Raw genomic sequence first — 25806 nt, forward strand, 5'->3', positions numbered from 1 at the left:
CGGCCGGGCCTTTCTCGCGGGCCCTCCGAGTTTGTCCCTCCGGGGTGGCCCCCCGAAGCTCCACTGCAGCGGAAAAGCTGCTCCCGCTGCCGGGGGAGAGTCCCCAGGCCGCCGCCGCCGCCGCGGTTGGCCAAAGCCGAACTGTATGGGAGGAGCCTGGGCTTTAATGCACCATAAGGTTCCAGCAAGCCGCCGCCGCCGCCGCACAAGCCTGAACAGCCTCCTGCAGCAGCAGCAGCACGCTCCCTCCTCCAGCCTGTGCTTGTCAGCGGCGCCTTGCTGCAGAGCCGAGCCAACTCCGCGGCACCCGCCCAGCCTGCCGCAGCGGCGCCAGTCCCCCCCTTGAGAGAGAGACCCCCCTCCCCGTCCGCACCGTGCAGGGCCCAGGCTTCCCGGCGCATCCCGCCCCCTCCCCGCTGACCCCCCCCCCCCCCGAGAGAGAGCACTGACGCCGGAGCTGCGATCGTTGCAGTAACGGACACCATTTTGTGGCCAGCGGTTCCTCGACTTGGGCAGACCCGGGAAATTGCTGCATGCGGAGGACAGCTCGCCCGCCACAAGGGGAACCTGTTGGGCGTCGCGATCGGGAAGTAGCCCAGCTGCGGCACTTCGCCTTGGAATTGGGGATTGCAGCAGCGTCGCTGGGACTCGGATCGTGCGCGGCAGCGACAGCCTTGGGAGGAGGGAATTTGGAGCTTGTGCAGCAGCAACTGCAGCGGCGGCAACACCAGCAGCAGGCGAAGGGGAATTGGACCTTGCGCATCCCTGTTCCTGGGTGGAGACGAAGGAGATTTGCACCTTTGCGTCAACGGCAAGAAGAGAAAGGGATTTGGACCTTTGCGACAGCAGCGTCCCTGGCAGGAGGAGGAGGAGGTGAAAGCTTGCTTGCATTTTTTTTTTTTAGTTTTATTTTTTCCTTGCAGGGCAGGAGCATGTTGGTCTCAATGCAGCTCCCCTTCCCTCCTCTGCGTTGATCCCAGTCGTGGTGGGGCGATGATGGATACTTGCCTGCTTGTTCTCACTTCCCACAAAAGTAAGCCCGCTGTCAATGGAGGAGGACATTGATACCCGCAAGATAAACAACAGTTTCCTGCGCGATCACAGCTATGCAACAGAAGGTAATGGAAGGCCCAGGAAAAAATTAAAAATGAAAAAAGCAACCCCATTCCACTGCGGCGAGGCGCTTTGCCAAAGCTCAGCTCAAAGGCACGGATCCTGCAGTAGAATGGCGGTGTGCTGGTTAACGAGCGAGCCCAGGGCAGATCGCGGGGAGGCGGCGGGATTAGGGAAGCGGCTTGGAGTTGCACCGGGAAAGACGCGCCACAACGCAGCGATGCCTGGAACACTTGGGCCCCGAGCAGCAGGTGGATCAGGACGCAAGGTCCCTCGGGCACAATGAGCGCTGCCCGCCCTGGGTGATGTCAGCTCCGAATCATTTGGGCCCTGATCACACCTTGATGTGTCAGCAGCCTTGCTTCTCCCTACTGCCCAGGTGTCGGCAGCCTCCCTTGAAATGAGCATTTGCACTTTCGCTTACCTTTATTGCTCAGAGAGGTGTAAATCAATTAATGATTGCTTATGTGGCAGGGGCAATGCAACCTCTGGGGTGGTACCTGACTGAAACTGGGCAATGCACCCTTCTATCCCGCCCCGCCCCCAAAGCCTTTGATGTATCATGAGGATGACAGACCAGAGCTGTGTCCAATGAAATAGCAAAAGAGCTTCAAGACAGGTGGTGACATGCCTTTGGAGAAGAATGCAATGGCAATGCTGCAGCAGTCGATTCTGCTGAATCAACTGCGAGCAAAAATGAAGTGGGTGTTAAGGTGAGCAAGCTGCTGAGAAGTGTCATGAAAGGAAAAGAGGCCTGGGTGCGTGGAGGAGACACAGGGTGGGAGGAACAGCTTTGCTGGGCCTGTTTTCACCGATGATGAGTTGCTCTGCCCTTGTTCACCCACTGGTCAGTCTTCTGTGAGCAGGGACTGAAGATATTTGGCCTTGGCCTGGAGGCTAAAATGGAGGGGGCAGGATGATTCGGAGGGCAAAACAAGAATGTGCCTGGAATGGGGTGGGGGAATATAATTTTGTATCATCTACAATATCTGTAATTTGTCTAATCTGCAAATAAGGACCAGAACTAGGGCTTGGGAAAGTCACAAATGTGGACGAATATGGTGCTATCTTGCTTTTGTGCTTCGGTAGCTGTAGAAATTAATGTGCCCCAAGTATGTAAGCACATCACTGAGACATATGCTGTGATTGCTGAAACAGAAAATAGGATCTTATGTAAGAAAATGGAACTAGTGTTTCCCCCCACCCCTTGAATTTAGTTGAAATCCATAGGGTTTAGCCAAAAAATTTAGATTGACATTGGAGTCGGCGGACTGCTGAGTTGCCTTAACCAGGGCAAATGCTGAACTGGATACGTTAACCACAATTAATTATCTTGCACTGTGAAACATTCTCTTCTTTTGGTGTGTGTGACAATTATTGGCCTGAAGGAACTAGCTGCTAGCTTTTAATGCTTCACTTACCCATCTGTAAAATGGGTGCAACAATAAGATGCAATAATAAAATAGATATGGTGTTCTTCAAAGACTTTAAAATATTTTAGGTGTGTATGAATTGCCATATAGTGGCCTAGCATGTTTATTTGCTATTGTGGGCTATAGAACATACCAGGAAGACATAATTATAATATGAACAGGAACCTTATGTTTTCAGTGTAACATATATGTTTTTAGAGAGGGCATAAATGGGAAATTTATGGTGAAGAACATAACTATCTCAGCTGCACAATAGAAGGTAACTGGGCAAAAAGCTAAATTCTTCAGCTTGGAATAAATGTTTATTTTCAAGACAAGGAGCTGCAAAAAAAAAAGGTCCTCAGATTCCACAATACCTGGGCAGTCCTGCACAGGGCTGATGCCCAAACATTTCGCTCAGTCACCTAAACAAAATGGTGTTTGGGATTTTTTTTTTTTTAAAGCTTTGCCAGAGACTGTTGTAAGAATTGCAGATGAAGAAAGGAACACTCATGTATCTGTAGGCAGCTTAGGATCACTACTTTATGATCTGTTGGTGAAAGTGCCTTTCACTGCATTGTTTCTTAACCATTTCAGAAATCAAGGCCACTAAGTGCCACTGAATTGTGATTTGTTTGTTTTGCTGTTGGCCAACCTTTTCCTTCTATATTGCACCAGTGGAGCAACCTTCACAAGTAGCTGACATGATGAGTGAAGAATGACTGAAGCAAGGAACCATATGATTCATTTGTGATTCCTGAAAAGTGATTACAGTCCTGTCCTTGGATGTACTAGTTTTGCAGTCTGTTCAGAAGCTGCTTTTTTTCTCATTTCTGTGGCTAAACTAAAATAACTAATTTGCTACTTATGCCTAGACAAAATGCTTCTGGTACAAGAGCAATTGCTCTTTCCTTGCAATATTTTACTCTGTTGTAATCTTTTATCTTTCTAGTTGTTCTTTCACTGAACATGTAGAATTTTTTATTATACACAATTTTAAAATAAATGTAGTATGACTCTCAGATTCATAGCAAAGACCCCAGCTGAGAAAAAAGTGTCTTGAAAGTTAAGGACACGGTTTCCATTTAGACAGTGGAAGGTAACTAGTGTAGGCCAAGAAATGCAGAAGGCTAAAATAGTGTATGCAAATAGGAGATTTAGGCTGCATTGCGATGTCACACTAAACCATGGTTTATCATGATGAGAGTGAACTTAGCCATCCCCAGGCTCATACGCTCCTCCTCCAGTGTAGCTGTGAGATGGTGATTGGAAGCTTCTACTTCAGTTTTTGATTACCCACAATGAAAAAATGTGGCTAATGTCAATGGACTTAACTATGGTTTGCTTGGAACAAGCTAACTACAAACCATGGGTTATGAAGCTGGCTTGTTTCAATAAACTATAGTGAAGATTATTGTCAGCTTCAGACATAATGCTAAACTGTGGTTAATTAAAAAATGGATGTGGAAGCTTCCAATCTCACTGCTATGTGAAAAGGGGGGGGGGGAGTGCACGAGCCCCTTTGGAAGATAGGATTGTTCCTGTCATGATAAACCATGGTTTATTGTGACATTGAAATGCAGACATAAAACTTTAAAGCATGATTTGTCAGCAAAGTTTTTAAACTGAAAATTAGGTCGTGACTGAAATCTTCCATGGGTGTAGATCAAGGATCCCCAAACTTTTGGGGTTGGTGGACACATTTGAAATGCTGCAAGTATCATGGGCAGTCTCACAAAAGGGCTGCCATGATGAGGGCTTACATATGCATAAAATGGCTGCCATAGTGGGCATGGCCAGTCACAAAACGCTCATTTCCCAGAATGCAAACTGGTGAGACTAAAAGAAAAGTAACTTGCCCAAGAACCTATCTACAAGGCAGAAGTAGAGTCTGGGCTCCAAAACGCAGAACCACTCTGCTGAACCCAAATAAAGATGGTGTTAGAGGACAACACTTTGCTTTGCAGCATGGCAACCTCCCAGTAAAAAATAATCTTAAATAATCTTAAATAAAATTAAAATCCTGAGGGGCAGGGAGTCTGGTGGGCACCAAGAGAGGTGTGAATAGGCATGATGGTGCCCAAGAGCACCACATTGGAGACCCCAGGTGTAGGTGAAGTGGCCTCTTGAAGGCAGTTTATGTAGGCAAGTCAAAATATTCTATTTAAAACTTCATAGTTAATTGGGCAATATTCAAATGAGTGGTCTTCAAGTCTTCAAATGAGTGGTCTTCAAGTGATCTTGTGATTCAGCTTTGGATATCAAGAAGGACATAATTTACACTTCAGTTTCCCAAGCCATCTCCTTCTAGTGCTTGGCAGATTCTCCCAAGGGATTCCCTAAAGACCTAAAAGGAGGAGAATTGTAATATAGTGGATTTCTTTCCTAGGGATCAATTTCTTATCTAATTTCTGCAATAATTTTAAATAACAACTCTGAATAGCCTATTCCTATTAGATGTCTGGATATTAGCTAATGTATGTATGCAAATGCCCTTACGAACATAGAACAATGTTGCAATTCAATATTTTAGCAGTTCCTTGAGCATGATGGAGAAAAGAAAAAATCCAAGGAATTCAGTATTTTCCATTGCTGCATAGAGTCAGACTGATGCATCGTCTTCCAGTGGAAGCTTTATGATGGTGGTGCTGTAGGAAGAATTGGTTTTCGAATGAAGGCGCCTACATTGTATTGGAAAAGGGGGATACCATAGTTTTCTTTGGTAACTAGTTGGATAACTTTATGAACATTGTGGATTGTACTTAAGTATCAATCTTGAATGCTGTACTTCTTTGTAGTTCAGAGAATATATAGGCCATAATCATCAATGGATAATGGTTACAATTATTTCCCTTTAAGTAAACCTACCCATTTTCAATGCAAGCCCTGCCCACACTGATGTAGTTACATAATGCCACAGTATGGGTGGGGATTTCATCACTGGAGGCAGGAAATCTATTTTTTAAAGCTTGGAAATCTTTAAGGGTCTCTCTGAAACTAACCCGTCTCAATCAAATGCAACAATATTGCTTAGATCCCTTGTGGATCATATCTTATTTGTGTGTGGGGTGTGTGTGTGTGTGCGCGCTTCAGATAATATTTAGGATTAATGAAAACAGTTGAACACAGTATGTGAAATTTAAAATCTTTTCCCATATATCCATAACATCTGTATCCAGGATATCTCGCACAATAGGGCAAAAATGAGATAGTTTCATTGATGGGAGGGGTAGGAAGACAGAGTGGGCTGAAGGTGTAGATCAGGGTCTTCTGGTAACTCGCTGGGTGATTTTCAGTAGATCAGCAAATATTTCTGACTCCCAATTGTTTAACAGCAACCCCCCTCCCCTCACTTACACTGCTGAAATAAAGAAATTTTATGGCAACCAGGAGTGGATATTTGTGTGGAAAGTCTGTGAGCTGAGTCAAGTTCTAGTACTCCGAACAAATTCCTTGGCTCAGGATTCTTTAATTATAAGTGTACATCTTGCACCCAGTTTTGGGTGGATCTTGGAATTCTAGGAAGAAACAAAGAAAATTCCATAAGTCTGAAAACACCCATGTTCTAGTGTATGCATTTATTCATTTCATTTCTTGCTTGCTCCCAAAGTGGCTTACAATAGAAAAACAACCCAGTACCATTTTGGATAAATTTGCATCTACTTTTTAGTCACATTCTAGGTTCTGCTGCTGCAGTTATTGGTGTGAAGCATCTTAATAAGGTATTTCAGGATTGTTGAATAGTTAGCTGTGTTTGTCCTTCTAATTGCTGCCTCATCCCTCTCTCTGATTCTGGTGTAGCAAAGGGGAAGGCCTCTTGACCCTTTCAGGGCAGTTAGTGGTTAGCCATGTGGAGCAGGGCTCTTTCCTAATTTTAAGCCTGTGAGAGCAACTATTCTCCAGAACCAAACATTATCCTCAGTACATGCAGGTCATCAATGCTTATGAAATAGCCTCATGACACACAGAACCCTGAACCTCTTAAGGCACCGTATGTATATGTGACTATTAGTTGCAGCTACTCCCTGGCACAGAAACTAGGACATTTTCAAAATATACAGTGTAGATCCAGTGCAGTGGATCATTTAGTCAAGGTAGCAGCGTGCAAGGGGGAGCAACAGAGGCAAGATCAAAGGTTTTCCAGGAATGGAAGGGTGAAGGGATCCTCAGCATCAGAGTAAATCCAGAAATAAGATTAAAAGGAGAGACTTTCCTCTGCTCTAGGGAAGACATTACTGGATGAAGTCCACTGGAAGTGGAATTGCAGGAAAAAGAGCAGTCAATGCTAGGATTCCAGACTAAGTCAGGCAAAGTATATTACAGCAAGACACTTTTCTGGAATTTCATGGGTTTGAAGGTGCAAGAACTAGTCCCCAGCTTGGAGCTCCAAAAACATAGGCAGAATGTCTGCCAGCAAAACCGATGAAGGACACAGGGGAGGTTTGGGTGGGTTGTGGAGGACTCGGGAGACTCTCTGAGTTCAGGGATCGAAAGCTAGGTACAGGGTTGGATGACAAACTCTCACAAAAGAGTGGGGTAGTCCTGGAATGGTGATTTCCGGGGGCACAAAAGGAAGACTGTTGTCTTCTCCTGCTTAAAGAAGGAAGTGGGACTAGGCTTTAGGTGGAGTTTTACAGTACCCCTTGTAAAGGGCACTTGAAATCTCAGGACTCTTCATAGCCACTCAACAAGTGATACAGTGTTTTGATCACATTAGGAAACAGAGGAAGATTGAGCGTTAACAGTTTCAGGAAGTGCCATGTCAGTGCAGGGAGGATGGAGAAACTTCTATGTCCATTTCGATAGAAGAAATTTTTGGTGGCAATTTTCAAGTGCATTTTGTTCTAGCTTGCTAGATCTCTTTAGCCTTCCTTTCCAGACAAAATGAAACCATTCAAGCCATGAGGGGACATAAAATGGAGGCAGTTGGTGCTCTCTGGCAATGGCTTCTTGTTCTCCTAGTAGAGTACCAAACACTGTGGTGTACAGTGGAGTAAAGTGTTAAGAGAATATACCCTTAGTCTAGTAAAAAAAAAAAAAAATCCCTCATTTTGCCGTAGCCTGTAACTGCCTCTTTTTCTTGGCAAAATTTGCACTCTGTACCCTATTACTTGTAAAGTTCTAATGGGCAAAAATCTATAGAACTATGAATGGATGTAGATAATTGAATCCTCATTGCCCACTTCAGCTTTCTTTCATGACATTTCTTTATTAATATTTTTATTTGACTTGTCAATGGGTTGGATCCATATAAATCTGGTGGAAGGGTGGACTTCCCTGCCCCCTCCTTCCTATGGCAATCCTTCCAGCCCCCTGAAAATGCTATACAGAAAATCAGGAGACCCTACTGAATAGGGTGAGTTGTTCGTGCAGGAGAGAGATATCCCTCAAAATGGGGTGGAGGGGCCTTCCATGAGTGGACCCCTTCTTCTCATGGATGGTCCCTTCCCTCTTACGGAAGGCACATCCTGGATCCAACCCATTGACCTGGTTCACATGATCACTGTGACTTAAAACAAGCCATGGTGGTTTGTTTAAGCCGTGGTTTTTGCCGGCACATGCCGGGTACCATTTACCCACTTGGGCATGGTTTGTTGTGTCATCTGAACCCAGGAGGCATGGCTTGTTTCTGGGGCAAACAACCCTCAAATAACCCATGGCCTGTTATTGGGTTATTTGAGGGTTTTCCCTCTCAAACAGGCCATGCTGCCTGGGTTTGGATGACATGACAAGCTGCGCCTAGGGAGGGTAATTAGGCAAATGGCACCCAGCATGTGCAGTGGCTGAAACAAGCCACTGTAGCTTGTTTAAGCTGTGGTGATTGTGTGAACTGAGCCACTGTGTTCCTAAGGTCTGATTTTGACAGTCCACTCTAGAGATCATCTGCTGTTCTACTATTTTCAGTAGTATTTCCTGTGGCATTTAATCTGTGTCTTGGATTTCTCATCTTCTTGGCTGAACAGTCATTTAAAGAGTACCACTGGCTGGCCAGACATTGTTTGCTTGATAGTAGTAACTGATAAGAAAAGCATCAACAAGCACATATGTTACATTCACAGAATTTGAACTAGATCCCTATGCTTCTTAGGTCAGTCTTGTTTTTTTTTAAATTTAGAACAGAGAGTGTGCACAAAGGGTTCGATCCAATGTCATGTAAGCAGATTTCACTTCCACAACAAGACTTCTCGTTCCACTGTGCCTCCCCCAATTCTGCCCCAGAGAAGCCCCCCAACATGCTGGAGCATGCAAATGGAAAGGTGAATCTGCTCCACCAGTAGAGTCTGATGGACACAGTTGGATACACCCAAAAGGATCATGGCTTCTTCGTCTGACAACCCCTCCTTTGACAATATAAAAGAAGCACAAGAGCTGGCTTTACCCTACCTTAACTGTAACTTTGTTCTTCTGGGCAAGTATGCTGTAAGTTTCCCAGGTCCCAATCCTCCTAAATTATTGTTTTAACTATTCTCCATCCTCCCATCATGGTCCTATTGATCCCCATAGTTACTGAATACGTACAGGATGAGGATTCTCATTAGTCAGTATGAAAACATTATTCATTTGTTGGTATATTTTCAGACATACTATCTTTCTCATTTTCTTGATCATGAAGGGTCTAGAAATGAAGTGTTTATTAAACTAGGCTTGGTTAGGTAACAGTGGCACCTTCTGATTTATTGCATGAACAATTGGACCTTACCCCAATAAAGGTTAGGATTTGTGAGGTGGCTGAAAAATGTTCTTTTACAGGGAAATGCTTGCAGCAGTTGATGTGTAGTTACATCAGGAATGGGCAGCTTGTGGCCCTCCAGATGTTTTGGTCTACCCTCCCATCAGCTGGAGTCAGCATAGCCAGTGGTGAGGGATCATGGGATTGTAGGCCAAAACATCTGGAGGGCCACAAGTTGCCCACCCTTGAGTTAGATTTAGAAACCCCACATGGGCATCAGTTAACTAATCTGATCTGAAGTGATGGACTCCAATCTAGCTTCCTAAGTCTAAACTGAAATGACTGACTGTACAGTTTCAGGTTGCATGTCCTGCTGAGCATGGAGGTAAGCTCATTTAGAGGGTATTGTTGCTCCCAGGTTCCCAGGGAGAGGATCAACAAGTCCAGCTCCAGGGGTTGGTGAGCTGGATTTGGTGAAATCAGGGCTGGGGTGCTGAGGAGGACATGTCAGTAATCAAGGATTCAGATCTCATAGACAAGGTCAGTCAGAGCAAAGCTCAGGTTCCAGGATGGATAGCACAGGGGAGATTCCAGAAGCAAGGTCAGCCAAAGCCAAGGTCAAATACCCATTAAGCCAAGCAAGTTGTGGATAGCACCATGGAGCACTCTGAGCGAAACAGGGCTGAGCACCAGCTTGCATTTTGCTCCAGCAACTGGTAGACTCAAACTAAGTCTTGAAGAAGACTTGGGCTTCCTAGAGGTGGCTAGCTCCTCTCATACACTATGTGAGGCCTTATTTAAAGGGCCTGTGATTGCTTTTGAAGCCTTTGGCTGTGATGCATGGATGCAACTGGGGTGCAGTGGTTGCTTTGGAACTGGAGTTCTTGGAATCCAAAGATGGTAAGGCTACTTCCTCTGGGAAGAGGGGTGCTGGCCCCAGGGGCTTTTATGGAGCTGGGACCTCTGAGGAGAGAGGGATGCTGAGTGGTGCTTCCATGGCCACATCCTCTTCTATGAGGTCTGTATTGGAGGCTTCTCTGAGGAGGGGGAATCAGAACTCTGGATCATTATACTGGCCCAAGGCAGATGGGACCTTTCACTGCAGACATTAATGGCTATCAGTGCCCAGAATAGTATGAGGTAAGCAGCATATAACCCCAGCTTGTCTTCTTTACAGTTGCCACCATCATGTTCAGTGTATTCTCACCATTGTTGCCCAAGCCATAACCGAGAGATGAATTTCAACATTCTCAGAGTGAATAGGGCAGCAAACATCATCAGTATGTCTAGGAAGCTGCAGGGCAGAGCAGAAAGGCATTACAAAAGGGTTACAGAAAATTGTGTTTATAGGACTCATTAGAAGAGTTCCATGAGTGAAAAGGGCAAAGGTTAGTACCTTAAAAAAAAATGGAGACAAAATGGTCGACTTACAAACAGTTGGAATTACTGTTTAAGGAAATAGTTGAAATGTCCAAGAATTGTTACTCAGGTTTTTAGATCAAAATGTTAGTTCCTAGGTAGGCATTGGATACGATAATCTGAAGAAATTGATTTGATTGTTTTTAATTATTTGTATACCACCTTTTAGAGTAAAACCCTCCCAAGGTCAATATGTAATGGCTATTAATTATATACAATAAAATGTGTGACTGGAATAAGAGTCAATACAATATCAAACAACAAGGCATTAAACACATGCTGGACAAAAAAAGTGTTACAATCTGCTTTAACCCATGTATGGGCACACACACTTCTAGGTGAGGATATTCCAAAGATGTGCCCCCCCCCAAAGGTGCTCTCTGTGGTACCTTTAATCTTGTCCTTCATTCTCATAAATTGGGGGCAAGCTCAGATCTCTCCCCTCTAACTGATCTGGTTTTAAAAAAAGTATTTAAGAAGTTTTTAGGATCCACCATTCTGAGTCTGATGAGAACTTCACCGAAGAGGAGGGGCAGCTCCCATAGCCCCTGCCTGTACATGCTGGGACCAGGAGGAGTTGGCACCCCTAGAGGGGACTCTGGGACAGCATCTATAGAGGACAACCCACCAACCCCGGGATTGATATACACACCCTTCCTCATGCTACTCACCCTATGCCATGGGATCTGCTACAATGACCTTCTGGATCCCAGTAACAGATATCGCAACAAACAAAGATAGAGAGCTCACTTGAGAGTACAGCGCCTACTTTTCCCAAGCTCTACTCCGAAGGAGAGGATGAGACTCTGATGTAACTGCTGCCAGGATCAGGGCTTCTACAGATTCACCAGGAAGGGTACAAGGTTATTCTCAGCTGCTGCTTGGCTGGTGCTCTCACAATGCCTTTTCTGCCTAACTCCTTGCCTTGTGTATTGGCTCTAGCTATCTGACTGGACAGCTCCCCTGCTTTCTCAGGGCCAAGCCGGATGTGATGGCAGGAGAACTGTGACTGGATCTCCTGTGTACGCTTCCCCCTGCAAAAAAAAAATATTAAAGCAAATTTAAATTGAGACTGTAGTGCTGGGGGAGCAGGGCTTAACCTTTTCCTCTTTGCACTCTTCTAAATCATCTCCCCATCCCCAGAGCTTTTGTCTTGAACAGAAAAACATACAGGCAGCATGATCTAGTTTTGCCCTCAGCAGCCTTGCCTTGGAACCTGCTCCTTGCACTGCTGAACAGCTCTAGTGTTCACAGGAATTGGGCAGAAGAAGAAACAACTGTGTGATTACCTCGAGAGTGTCCAGGCTTGGGAACAAAAATCAACCAAATACTCAGAGCAGAGTCCTGGAAGGTTTTGCAGTCACCTGTCTATTTTGTGGTCTGTGAGAAAGCATGTTCCTATCTGTGTGCAAATGCTGAGAGATCATATCTGAGACAATAAACCTTTTCTGTTCAACTCCCAAGCAGCTGTCCAGAATAATCATTTTGGCAAGGGCTTGCAGAATGAGTAGCACACTGAGTCATTTGACGAATTATGAGTAAATTGAGGAGCGAAGGTATCATGGAAGCAATTCTAGGTATAGCTGACATCTTTGGGGGAAAGAGCTATTACGAGCTTTTGTTGTTGTTCAGTCGTTCAGTCGTGTCCGACTCCTCGTGACCCCATGGACCATAGCACGCCAGGCCTTCCTGTCCTGCGCTCTCTCCCGGAGCATGCTCAAGTTCATATTCATTGCATCCGTGATGCTATCTAGCCATCTCATCCTCTGCCGTCCCCTTCTCCTTTTGCCTTCAGTCTTTCCCAGCATCAGGGTCTTTTCCAGGGAGTTTTCTCTTCGCATTAGGTGGCCAAAATATTGGAGCTTCAGCTTCAGTATCTGTCCTTCCAATGAGCACTCAGGGTTGATTTCCTTTAGGATGGACTGATTTGACCTCCTTGCAGTCCAGGGGACTCGTAAGAGTCTTCTCCAGCACCACAGTTCGAAAGCATCAATTCTTCGGCGCTCAGCCTTCCTTATAGTCCAGCTCTCACAGCCATACATTACTACTGGCAAAACCATAGCTTTGATTAGACGCACCTTTGTCGGCAAGGTGATGTCTCTGCTTCTTACTATGCTGTCTAGGTTGGCCATAGCTTTCCTCCCAAGGAGCAAGCGTCTTTTAATTTCATGGCTACAGTCACCGTCTGCGGTGATCTTGGAGCCCAAGAAAGTAAAATCTGTCACTGCTTCCATTTCTTCCCCTTCTATATGCCAGGAAGTGATGGGGCCAGATGCCATGATCTTAGTTTTTTTAATGTTGAGTTTCAAACCCACTTTTGCACTCTCCTCTTTCACCCTCAACAAGAGGCTCTTTAGATCCTCTTCGCTTTCTGCCATTAGGGTGGTATCGTCTGCATATCGGAGGTTGTTGATAATTCTCCCAGCAATCTTAATTCCGACCTCTGATTCATCCAACACGGCATTTCTCATGATGTACTCTGCATATAAGTTAAATAAGCAGGGTGACAATATGCAGCCTTGTCGTACTCCTTTCCCAATTTTGAACCAATCGGTTGTTCCATGTCTGGTTCTGACTGTTGCTTCTTGACCCTCGTACAGGTTTCTCAGGAGACGGGTAAGGTGGTCTGGTACTCCCATCACTTTCAGAATTTGCCACAGTTTGTTGTGATCCACACAATCAAAGGCTTTAGCGTAGTCAATGAAGCAGAAATAGACGTTTTTCTGGAATTCTCTTGCTTTCTCCATGATGCAGCGAATGTTGGCGATTTGATCTCTAGTTCCTCTGCCTCTTCGAAACCCAGCTTGTACTTCCGGTAGTTCTCGGTTCGCATACTGCTGAAGCCTAGCTTGTAGGATTTTGAGCATCACCTTGCTGGCATGTGAAATGAGCGCAATTGTGCGGTAGTTTGAACACTCTTTGGCGTTGCCCTTCTTTGGAATTGGAATGTAAACTGACCTTTTCCAGTCTTGTGGCCACTGTTGAGTGTTCCAGATTTGTTGGCATATTGAATGCAGCACTTTAACAGCATCATCTTTTAGGATTTTAAATAGCTCAGCTGGAAGACTGTCATCTCCGCTAGCTTTGTTGTTACTAATGCTTCCTAAGGCCCACTTGACTTCACTCTCGAGGATGTCCGGCTCAAGTTCAGTGACCGCACTATCATGGCTATCAGGGACATTCATTCAGATCTTTCCTGTATAGTTCTTCTGTGTATTCTTGCCACCTCTTCTTAATCTCATCTGCTCCTGTTAGGTCCCTGCCTTCTTTGTCCTTTATCATGCCCGTCTTTGCACAAAACGTTCCCTTGAGATCTCCGATTTTCTTGAAGAGATCTCTAGTCTTTCCCATTCTCTTGTTTTCCTCGATTTCTTTGCATTGTTCATTTAAGAAGGCCTTCTTGTCTCTCCTTGCTATTCTCTGGAACTCTGCATTCAGTTGGGTATATCTTCCCCTTTCTCCCTTGCTTTTCGCTTCCCTTCTTTCCTCAGCTACTTGTAAAGCCTCATCAGACAGCCACTTTGCTTTCTTGCATTTCTTTTTCTTTGGGATGGATTTCGTTGCTGCCTCCTGAACAATGTTACGGACCTCCGTCCATAGTTCCTCAGGCACTCTGTCTATCAGGTCTAATCCCTGAAATCTATTCCTCACCTCCACTGTATATTCATCAGGGATATGATTTAGGTCATACCTGAATGGTTTAGTGGTTTTCCCGACGTTCTTCAATTTAAGCCGAAATTTTGCAAGAAGCAGCTCATGATCTGAGCCACAGTCAGCTCCAGGTCTTGTTTTGACTGACTGTATGGAGCTTCTCCATCTTTGGCTGCAAAGGACATAATCAATCTGATTTCGATATTGACCATCTGGTGATGTCCATGTGTAGAGTCGCCTCTTGTGCTGTTGGAAAAGAGTGTTTGCTATGATCAGCATGTTCTCTTGGCAAAACTCTATTAGCTTTTGTCCTGCTTCATTTTGTACACCAAGGCCATGCCTGCCTGTTATCCCGGTGATTTCTTGACTTCCTACTTTAGCATTCCAATCCCCTATGATGAAAAGGACATCTTTTTTTGGTGTTAGTTCTAGAAGGTGTTGTAGGTCTTCATAGAACCGATCAACCTCAGCTTCTTCGGCATCAGTGGTTGGGGCATAGACTTGAATTACTGTGATGTTGAATGGTTTGCCTTGGATTCGTACTGAGATCATTCTATCATTTTTAAGATTGTACCCCAGTACTGCTTTTCCCACCCTTTTGTTGACTATGAGTGCTACTCCATTTCTTCTAAGGGATTCTTGCCCACAATAGTAGATATGATGGTCACCTGAATTAAATTCGCCCATGCCTGTCCATTTGAGTTCGCTGATTCCCAAGATGTCGATGTTCAATCTTGCCATCTCATGTTTGACCACCTCCAGCTTACCTTGATTCATTGATCTGACATTCCAGGTTCCTAAACAATATTGTTCTTTACAGCATCGGATTTTCTTTTCACCACCAGACACATCCACAGCTGAGTGTCCTTTCGGGTTTGGCCCAGCCGCTTCACTCTTTCTGGCGCTACTTGGAAATACCCTCCGCTCTTCCCCAGTAGCATATTGGACACCTTCCGACCTGAGGGGCTCATCTTCCGGCGTCATATCTTTTAGCCTTGTGATACGTTCCATGGGGTTTTCTTGGCAAGAATACTGGAGTGGGTTGCCATTTCCTTCTCCAGTGGACCACATTTTGTCAGAACTCTCTGCCATGACCTGTCCGTCTTGGGTGGCCCTGCACGGCATAGCTTATGGCTTCACTGAGTTACGCAAGCCCCTTCGCCACAACAAGGCAGTGATCCATGAAGGGGATTACGAGCTTAGTAAGGAGTAAATTTAATTGTATGGAAGCAGCCACTAGGTGGCCCTCCTAGAGGTAGCCAGGCCTCTACCAATATAATTTTATTGGGGATTCATTCAGACCATATAATCCCAATGCAGAACCCCAACTGTTGTTGTTTGTGTCCTCTTAGCATATATCTCAATAGATATTCTTCCACTTCTGTGTTAATTGTATTTTTTTTAAACGGAAACAAACCAAAACCACAGTTTGTCGGCCAAGACAGGACTGAATGCAATGTATGATTGTTCCTGTGGCATGAAGAGTACTTCGGAATGATTCGTGTGGGAACATGTGTAGAATATGTTACATTGGGTTGTACAAGCCAGGTGGACTTTTCAGGATGTATCTGTGAACAGAAGTCTTTTCAAACCACTTTCATAATAGAAAAATGTTACATTGGAGTTGGCCTGTGGAGCAGGGATAAGGAAAGTGTGGCCCTCCAGATGTTGCTGGACTGCAACTCCCATCATCCCTCATATTGGCTGTGTTGGCTAGGACTGAATTGCAGTCCAACAGCAGCTGGAGGGCCACATACTCACCAAGTGCTCACTTCGGTGGCACATATACTAAAATTGGAACGATACAGAGAAGATTAGCATGGCCCCTGTGCAAGGATGACACGCAAATTCATGAAGCGTTCCATATTTTTTGCCCAGAGTATGGGAAACAAACAGAACGAACTTGAACTCTTAATACAAGAGGGAAATTATGACCTGATAGGTATAACTGAGACTTGGTGGGATGACTCTCATGACTGGAATACAGCAATTGAAGGATATAACTTGTTCAAAAAGAACAGGAGGAACAGAAAGGGAGGTGGGGTTGCACTGTATGTGAAAAATACATATCTCTGCACAGAAATACAGGAGGAGGAGCTTGGTAGCCCCATCGAGAGCATCTGGGTTGAAATAAATGGAGCAAAGAATAAAAGGAACCTGGTGGTCATAGTCTACTACCAGCCACCCAATCAAGGAGAAGACAAGGATGAAACTTTTGAAAAGCAAATAGCCAATGTTTTAAGGAAGCATGATGTAGTAGTAATGGGGGACTTCAATTTCCCCGATATTTGTTGGGAGACATATTCTGCAAAACATGGCCCCTCCAGGAAATTCCTGACTTGTGTGGCGGATAACTTCCTCCTACAGAAAGTAGAGGAAGGAACTAGAGGATCAGCTATCCTTGACTTGATCCTAACCAACAGAGATGACTTAGTGGATAAAGTAGCAGTTACAGGAACTCTGGGGGAAAGCGACCATGTTGTACTTCAGTTCTTGGTTCTAAGGGAAGCAAAAGCCGAGTGTAGTCAAACGCGTACCCTGGATTTTAGGAAAGCTGATTTTAATAAACTCAGAACAATGATCAGTAAGGTCCCATGGCAAGCGATGCTAGCGAGAAAAGGAGTCCAAGATGGGTGGGAGCTTTTAAAAAAGGAAATTCTCAAGGCACAATCACAAGCAATTCCAACAAGAAGAAAAGTTGGAAGACAACAGAAGAAGCCAATGTGGCTTCACAAAAAGCTTAGGGATGACCTGAAAACAAAAAAGGACACATATAGGAAGTGGAAAGAAGGCCAAGTAACAAAGGAAGAGTACAGGCAGATAGCACAGAATTGCAGGGATGGCGTCAGGAAGGCTAAAGCTGAGAATGAGCTGAGGTTAGCAAGGGATGTTAAAAACAACAAAAAGGCTTTCTTCAGCTACGTGCATAGTAAAAGGCAGAGGAAAGAAATGGTGGTTCAGCTATTAAATAAGGATGGAAAAATGATAACAGATGACAAAGGAAAGGCAGAGGTGCTCAATTCCTACTTTGGCTCAGTCTTCTCCCCAAAGAGGGTCTATGACCCCCCTGGCAAAGGCGAAGTACAGGCTGAAGGGGCAGGATTGCAGCTTGAGATCGACAGGCATATGGTCAAGGAACACCTCATTACTTTGAATGAGTTCAAATCTCCAGGGCCAGATGAGCTGCATCCTAGAGTCATAAAGGAAGTGGCAGAAGAACTCTCAGAACCACTGTCTATTCTCTTTGAGCAATCATGGACGACGGGGGAAGTGCCAGATGACTGGAGGAGGGCTAACGTTGTCCCTATCTTCAAAAAAGGGTAAAAAGGAGGAACCTGGGAACTACAGACCAGTCAGTCTGACATCAATCCCTGGGAAAATCCTGGAGCAGATCATAAAGCAATCCATTTGGAAGTACCTGGAAAACAATGCAGTGATTAGTCAAAGCCAACATGGATTTGTCAAGAACGAATCCTGCCAGACGAATCTGATCTCAGTTTTTGATCAGGTAAATTGTGGCCTGTGGGAATGCTATGGACATAATATGCCTCGACTTCAGCAAAGCTTTTGACAAAGTGCCCCATGATATCCTGTTGAGCAAACTAGCTCAAAGTGGGCTAGATGAAACAACGATCCGGTGGATCCACAGGTGGCTACAGAATCGGACTCAAAGAGTGCTTATCATTGGGATCTTCTCAAACTGGGGAGAGGTAACAAGCGGGATACCGCAGGGCCAGTCCTGGGCCCAGTGCTCTTCAACATTTTTATTAATGACTTGGATGAGGAGGTGCAGGGAATGATGATCAAATTTGCAGATGACACAATCTTGGGCGGGATAGCTAATACTTTGGAAGACAGAAACAAAATTCAAAGTGATCTTGATTAGAGCAATATGACAATGGAACCAATTACCTAGGGAGGTAGTGGGCTCTCCCACACTGGAGGCATTCAAGATGAGGCTGGACCACCATCTGCCAGGGATGCTCTTCCAACCCTACTGTTATATGATTCTATGATAGGCTGTAGTGCTGGGCAGAAAACAACAGAATGACATTTAATCGGGATAAATGCCAAGTTCTGCCCCTAGGAAAAAGAAACCAAATGCACAGTTACAAGATGGGGGATACGTGGCTCAACCACACTACAAGCGAGAAGGATCTTGGAATTGTTGTCGATCACAAGCGGAATATGAGCCAACAATGTGATGTGGCTGCAAAAAAGGCAAATGCTATTTTGGGCTGCATTCATAGAAGCATCGCTTCCAAATCCTGGGAAGTACTAGTTCCCCTGTACTCCGCACTGGTTAGTCCTCATCTGGAGTACTGTGTCCAGTTCTGGGCGCCACACTTTAAGAAGGATGGAGACAAACTGGAGAGGGTTCAGAGGAGGGCAACAAAGATGATCAGGGGACTGGAAACAAAGCCCTATGAAGAGAGACTGAAAGAACTGGGCATGTTTAGCCTTGAGAAGAGAAGACGGAGGGGAGATACGATAGCACTCTTCAAGTACTTGAAAGGCTGTCACAGAGAGGAAGGCCAGGATCTCTTCTCGATCATCCCAGAGTGCAGGACACGGAATAATGGGCTCAAGTGACAGGAAGCCAGATTCCGGCTGAACATCAGGAAAAACGTCCTGACTGTTAGAGCAATACAACAATGGAACCAATGACCTAGGGAGGTGGTGGGCTCTCCCACACCGGAGGCCTTCAAGACGAGGCTGGACAGCCATCTGCCAGGGATGCTCTGACTTGGATTCCTGCATTGAGCAGGGGGTTGGACTCAATGGCCTTGTAGGCCCCTTCCAACCCTACTATTCTATGCTACTATTCTATGCTACTACTCCCCCCCCCCACTGCTACAGAGTTGGCTGTATATAAGAAATGGCCACTTACCCCTTGCCACTCTAAATTCCAATACTTATTTCACCCAGCATTTGTGCCGTTATAAATGTTGGGTGACTCAATTTAATATCTGTTGGGTTGTGCTGATCTCTGGGGAGCACTGGGACTCCCATGTCAGTTAGTTGAGCCACCATAAACTCAAGCATGTTCTGCAGGAATTATCCTTGCATTCTTTCATGAAGGAACTTAATGTGCTTCACCCAGAGAAAATAAGTTTTCGGGAAAGGTTAGCCGTGCACATGGGCAACTTTGAAATATTTAAGAATATGTCAAAAGAGGGAGGACAATCATTAACCATATCTGCTGAACAGTATATAAAGCAGTCTGTTTAAGGCTCATGCAATAAGAAAAGGGCAAGAGTCTCAATGAAGAAACGTCCTAATGGTAGCTCACAATTTGTTTGTTTGTTTATATCATTCTTTGCATATTTTAAGGGGATTCTGGACAGGAATTGCAAAAAGTTTCTTAAGATACAGGATAATTTGGATTACCAAGGAAACAAATTTGGATGCCCCATCCTATTCCCTGCTTATAGGACTCTTCCCCCAATTTTCCTTTTGGGCAAATATTCTGCCATTGAATGTACTTTAACAATTTTAACTTTCTCTTGTGATCTGTTGCAAGGCCTAATCTTTCCTTTCTTAGGTTTAATCCCGCCATTCTTTTCTTAGTTCCTCATTTTCTCATCTTAATTTTTGACCTGTTTGAGCTAAATGTTCTAGTTTTGCCCAGAAAGCTTTCATAACATGAATTCCTCCTTCCCTGCAACCCCTTCAACCATCAGATGCCTCCAGGCAACCTTTAAAACATCTACTTAGAACTTGCCTCACATTGATGGTGGCTCAAGTTATCCTTAACCTGTCAGAAGCGCAATCTTCCCCTCACGTATTGTAAATGACAGCTTCAGATACTATGATTCTGGCACGAGAATAAAGTCATCTACAAGTAATCTGCGCAGTTAAGCAGCCAACATTTCTTGAAGGTAGCAGCTGCTGAGACTACAGCATTTATGCTATGCTACGTGTACCCCTCTAAATTGCCCTGCAACCTTGCTAGCCATTGATCCTTTTACTTTGCATTGCATCTGTTGCTGCTGGCAGGCATTCTAGGATGTTCTGCAGAGAGCAAATTAATGCACTTCCCAGAATTTAAAATGATTATTCTTCTAAAAGGGGTTGGATTTTGCTGTGCTGAAACTTGAAAAGCTTTTTACTGTGGGAGCCGACTTGAAAAGATCTCTCTGTGGCAATGATAGCAACTTCTTCCTTTTAAAGAATCCTGCCTCTGCAAAGTCTTATATTAACTTTCTTTTTTCATATTTTTGAATTGAAGGGCAGAACCGTGCGACTGCAGTTTCCTAATAATTATATAAATCAAGTAGGCTATTTCCATTTTAATTCCCCTTTTCTGCCTGAAGATCATTTCTGTGAATCTTCCAGCTTGCGCAGTCTCAAATAACAGAAATGCACCCTGTTTAATGTATTTGTAAGTCCTAATAAGCCCAGGGCTGTGTGTATTCCACAGTCCTACTATGTAAGTGTATTCTCTTTAGAACACAACATCCTGAGATTTTCAGCATTTTTTTTTTTTTTTAAAGGAAAGCAAAACATTTCCTACCCCTTAAGGCTGCAAAGATAGGCTTGAAAAATGTGCAGGCAATTGGTGGGGAAATCCCAGAAGGCAGACAAGAGCTAAGCAGGACTTCCAGAGGTCAAGGCAGTGGGATTTCATTGCCCTTCATAATCTCTTACCTTGCCCCATGTCTTGCAGGAACAGAATAAATTATGCAGAATAAGGAATTCTGCACACAGTTTTGTGTATTTTCTACAGGCCAGACCACTTGACTTCCTTGGTGCAGAATTTGTTATAGCTCCAAGATTTTTTTGTTTAAGCACAGAGTATATGCAGCCTTCTATAACTCTTACTGAAATTAATGGGGATTGTGTGCCTGCTGAAGAAGGAGAAACAGGAAGGAGAGGACAGCAACAAACTGGTGACAGAAAAGGAAAAAGGTAGGCCTGAAAACTGTGTTTATTTACTGAATCATCCCATCCTGTGTGAACTCCCAACTTTCTTTCTCCCAAAGAAGGTAATTGAAAACTAACCTGACTTTGCCTTCTTTTTTTGTATTGTGTGATAGCCACCGATGGCTAGTCCTTCTGGATTGGGTGTTATTACTAGATGTCCAGGTCATGGTTGTAAGCAGAAGTGCTTTTTACCAGTTATTTCTACTACCAGCTAAAGAATAACGATCTTGTCACTGACACACATGCCTTTCATAACACCTTTCATTGCAGTGTACTCTATCAGCTCATCCTATCCATGTTTATCTGAAAGTAAGCCCCACCAATTTTGATGGGTCTGACTTCCAAGTACATGCATAAAACAGTAGGCTTTGTGGACCTGCTCTTGAAGACTGTTAACATCTGTCACCTAGTGCAGAATGTAGTTACTTGATTTTTAACTAGTATGGGCTATAGAGATGATATTGCACCTGCTCTAGCATTGGCGGTAAGTTAGTGCACGGGCATGATTCAAGGTTCTAGTTTTGACTTTTAAAGCTGAAAATGTCAAGACCTGTATGTATTTTTTTGGATTTCTGCTTTGGCTTGTGCCGGAAATTATAATTTCCAGGAGCCGATACAATAAGGCACGTGTGTGCTAGTATATTCCAACGTTAGGCACCTGGAGAAATCTCTCAGAAAATAGACACTTTTCCTGGAGGCTCACCAAGAAAACTCATGAATATGTCAGAACAATTACAAATTTAGCTTATCAGTAATTGCTGATGTTAGATTGTGGGTAGTATTTGTCCAGGTGTGATCACATGCAGCAACAAAATGTATTCATACAGCTGTTTCCGGATGACCCACAGTTAGCAGGCAAAAGTGATGATACTAAAAAAGGTTCTTGCAAATCTCAGCTTTCGTTTCCAGATTGTGAAGAATGGGCTGGTCCAGGAGCTGTGGAGGTAGTGATGCTGCTGATCCTCACATTACCTGGGAAATGCTGGAGAGGATGCAACAGAAAGCCTTGCTTGCACTAAGCCTTGGTCAGTCTATCTTGGATTGGGTCAGGCAGGCAGAGGTAGTTCAGCAGGTCTCTTTAGACATCAGCTATGTGGCATCAAGCCAAACAGATGTTTCTATGAAATAGCTTGGCTTTGGGGTCCTAGTAGTGGATAAAAGGCCTGATAGAATTACATTGCTTGCATTGCCTGAAGGTCACCCTGCATCCATGGATGAACTGAATAAGAATATTGTTACTCAGCACTTCGTGTGGTGTCAAAACTGGCAGGAAATCTGTTTTTTAGCCTATCTTTTAACAGCCACTTCACTTCCAGATAGGCTATGGAAACATCGATCATCATTAAAATGTTTGTTCTGGTTGGGTAAAAGCTAAGAAATTGCAGCAATGGAGGAGCTGATTAGAATTGAACTTTCTGAGGGAAGGAAGAACATGTGCGGAAGCAAATATAAATAAAGGGGCTTTTGAATAGCATTTGTATAGGCAATACAAGTTAAGTTCATGAATTAGCTTTCTTTTAATTAATAATTTCAGGATAAAAAGAACCAAGAATCATGGTCTTTTAAAACACTGATCTTATAGAAACATTGATCTTTAACAATTAATATCCATGTATAAGATGGAGTTTGATTTTAGACAGTCAAGGTACAACTAAGTCCAACTTACTATCCACTGGACCATTTTGCGCCCACATACAAGGTGTATGGCAAATTATTGGAGTAGTCTATACCAGACACTGCCAATTCTACCAGTACATGCTTATAACTAAAATTAACTTTGCTGAGTAAGTTTTGTGTCCCTGAGAGCTGCACAGTGAGCTACAGCAGTGCAGTTCACACAAAAAAACGGAAATAAAGCTTCAGTAAGCTTTCAGTAATGGCAGATTATTGATTAGTTTGCTAAAAATAGATGCATCTACACCCTCTTTTTATACAATTTGGATATGGCTATTGATGGGCTGTATAATTGGCTGGCAAGGGTATGCTGAACAACAAAAAAATCTGTAATATAGGGCTAGGTTAAAATGTAGCTATACCTATATATCCATCCATGTATGAGCTGGTGCAGAGTGATTAGGAACCTCTAGGGTGGTCTCAGTGCCTGGGCTTGAAAGATGAATTTGTGTCTTTAACAGCTGCACAAGTGGGCAAAGCTGGACAGATGGTCTCTGCTGAACTTCTGCTTGCTGTGCAAGTTTCCGGTACCCTCTTTAGATTAAAAGTTGGCAGCCTTCCTTTCACCCTTTCCCTCTGCACATCTCCATGTAATCATTCTTTCCAATAATGAACCCGGATGATTGCAAGCAAACTGCCCAAAGGTAAGATAATAGTCCTGTCCCTGCGCTATACAGGAATGTGTCAGGAGAAAGGAAAGGAAAAGGGAACCTTTTTTCCCTCCTTCCCCACTTTCCAAAATTTGTAGGAGGGATTGCTAAATTGCTGGGCCTTACTTTGAAACTCTTGTGGTAGAGGCCAACAACACAGGACAAGTGTTCCACAAAATGGGGTGTGCCTCTTCTTCTGCAAGGACTGAATACGTTGTGTTGTGTGCTGCCCATGAACTGAATTGTTCAAACTCCATCCTTACCCCACTCCATAAAAGCACACATGAATTCGTCTGTATTTAAGTCAATGTTGAATTCTCTAATACAGACATAATAGAGCCATTAGTTGGGGTTTTGTTCCTTATATTGTGAGCATGATTTCTTGCGGGGAAGCAGTTTGAAGCAGCAGTAATTCCCCTGATTTAGAGGTTTTGTTTTTCTCAGTGCTATTGCAGTTTTGCCACTCCTTAAGGATAGGGAAAGGTCACCACAGATGTGCAATGAATAACATCCTGTTGCCTTGGCGTTACACTGTATTAGGGATGTTGACATAAATGCTTCGTGCCTTTACAACCAGTCAGATAAATAGAGCTTGAGGGGAGGGTGAAGTAGCTAACATGCTATGGCTATCTTTGGTTCTAGGGGGAAGTGGTGAGGGGCAGCGGGCACAAAGCCAGTCCCAAGGGACTCAGTAACTATTGCCTTCTGTCATTGTCCTTAAAAACCACTTGTAAAAAAAGTATTTATTTTTCCAACCAAAGCGTGAATAAAAAATGTCTACTGTAATACATTAACTATTGGTATCCTTTTAAAACTCCTAAAAAAAGAATCTGCCACCTTGGGAAAAGTTTCTTGCATCTTAGAAGGATGCACAAAGTATTCTTTTGCTTGCATTTATACTCTTTAAAGTACTTTAGTAGAATACCCCTGAAGAAAAGTTCAGCTTTGTTATGATTTCTGCCTACCCTAGTTCTCACTTTGGGCAGTAAAACCACTTTAATGGAAACTTTGGTTTTATTGGCTTTGATTGGCTAGTTGCTGGTGTGTGTGTGTGTGTGTGTGTGTGTGTGTTTGATTTGTCTCAAACATCCTTCAATGGACAGCAACTTGTAGTACTAGTTAGTTGCCATAGCAACACCCAGAAGGTGTTGCACTGGTCAACCTCTACATAAAGCCAAAGGGTGAGGTGGTGGGTGGAAAACATTAGGCAGGAGACTTCATAAAAGCAATACAGATAACACAGCAGCTCACAGACATGCTCAAACTGCAGGGGAAAGACAGGTCAGTTGCTCACATGATATATATATATATATATATATATATCCCATTCCCTCCTCCTTTTGTATAGCTATGGCCATGTACATCATACAACATGTGAAAAAGAGTTGCCTCTCATTGTGATGTCTCTCCCCCCGCCCAAATTAGTAAAATAGGACATTAAAACATTTCAAACCCTCATTCTTCTGTATGTCTAAGGGTGCAATCCTATGGCTGCTAGACAGCGTCTAGATGGCCACAGGATTTCTCGGTTTATGGGCTCTGCGCTCAGAACCGTTACGACGCTTCCTATGTGCAGTCTGGCCTCCCCCACCCCCTGCACCGAGGCACCCCGGTTAGACAGCTGAAATTGGCTGTCTAGTCACAGATGCAGGGCGGCCGGAGCATGGAGAAGATCTCCTCCATGGTCCGCTCTCCCCTGCATTGGATAGTTGGCCGCCTCCGAGTTCGGAGGCAGCTGACTATCCCCATAGGATTGTGCCCTAACATACACCTGACAAATAATTGTGAAATATCTATGTGAATATAATACCTATGTGGAATTTGGGTTCTAAGATTTCCTCTTCTCCTTAAATAAATACCACCTGATTTCAAGGCCATGCTTTTGTGTGGAAAAGGAAGATCATGGAAATGTATGGGCTTTCTGTCCCTTCCTGCTGACTACTGTTCTATTCCACCCCATCCTTTCCAGTTAGTTATCCCATTTATTTGGGCTTTTCTGTGCTCCCTCTGAGAGTGTCAGATTCTATTAGTTTCAAGGGGTTTATGGAGTAACCTCCTTGTGGATTGTGCCCATTGTCAGCAAGAGTGCAGATGATTGCCATTTCAGAGATTCAGGGCCAAGCGACATGTCATGATTAATGCATAACATGCAGCTTTGCCTTCCAGTTTTCTTTTAGTAATTGCAAGCACAAAGGGGGTGCCTGGGGAGGGGAGGTGTTTTCCTTTCTTCCCAGCCATGCCCCCTACCCACCCCAGGGTGGCTAAAAACATAGATTTAGAAAATCCCATT

General features: G+C 44.1%; 1 protein-coding gene and 1 non-coding gene across 6 annotated transcripts in view; both read left to right on the forward strand.

Annotated features, from left to right (window-relative positions):
- PPP2R2B (protein phosphatase 2 regulatory subunit Bbeta) overlaps nucleotides 1–25806 on the forward strand; it is a 390243-nt gene that overhangs the window by 140686 nt on the left and 223751 nt on the right. The window contains exon 1 of one of the 5 annotated variants that reach the window (XM_084838722.1): nucleotides 159–1118. The exons of 3 other annotated variants lie outside the window; for them this stretch is intronic. In XM_084838722.1, the coding sequence (XP_084694848.1) occupies nucleotides 1049–1118 (70 nt within the window). In that variant the 5' untranslated portion in view covers nucleotides 159–1048. Of the gene's footprint in view, nucleotides 1–158; nucleotides 1119–25806 lie in introns of those variants that run through there. One more of the 5 variants, XM_084838720.1, reaches the window with a different exon arrangement.
- On the forward strand, nucleotides 16030–16136 carry LOC146354385 (U6 spliceosomal RNA). The gene has a single exon (XR_014788730.1). It is a non-coding gene; the product is annotated as a U6 spliceosomal RNA (small nuclear RNA).

Source organism: Heloderma suspectum, chromosome 2, assembly GCF_057233095.1.
Source record: "Heloderma suspectum isolate Gila_16-S chromosome 2, 16-S_ref, whole genome shotgun sequence".
In the NCBI taxonomy this organism is placed as follows: domain Eukaryota; kingdom Metazoa; phylum Chordata; class Lepidosauria; order Squamata; family Helodermatidae; genus Heloderma; species Heloderma suspectum.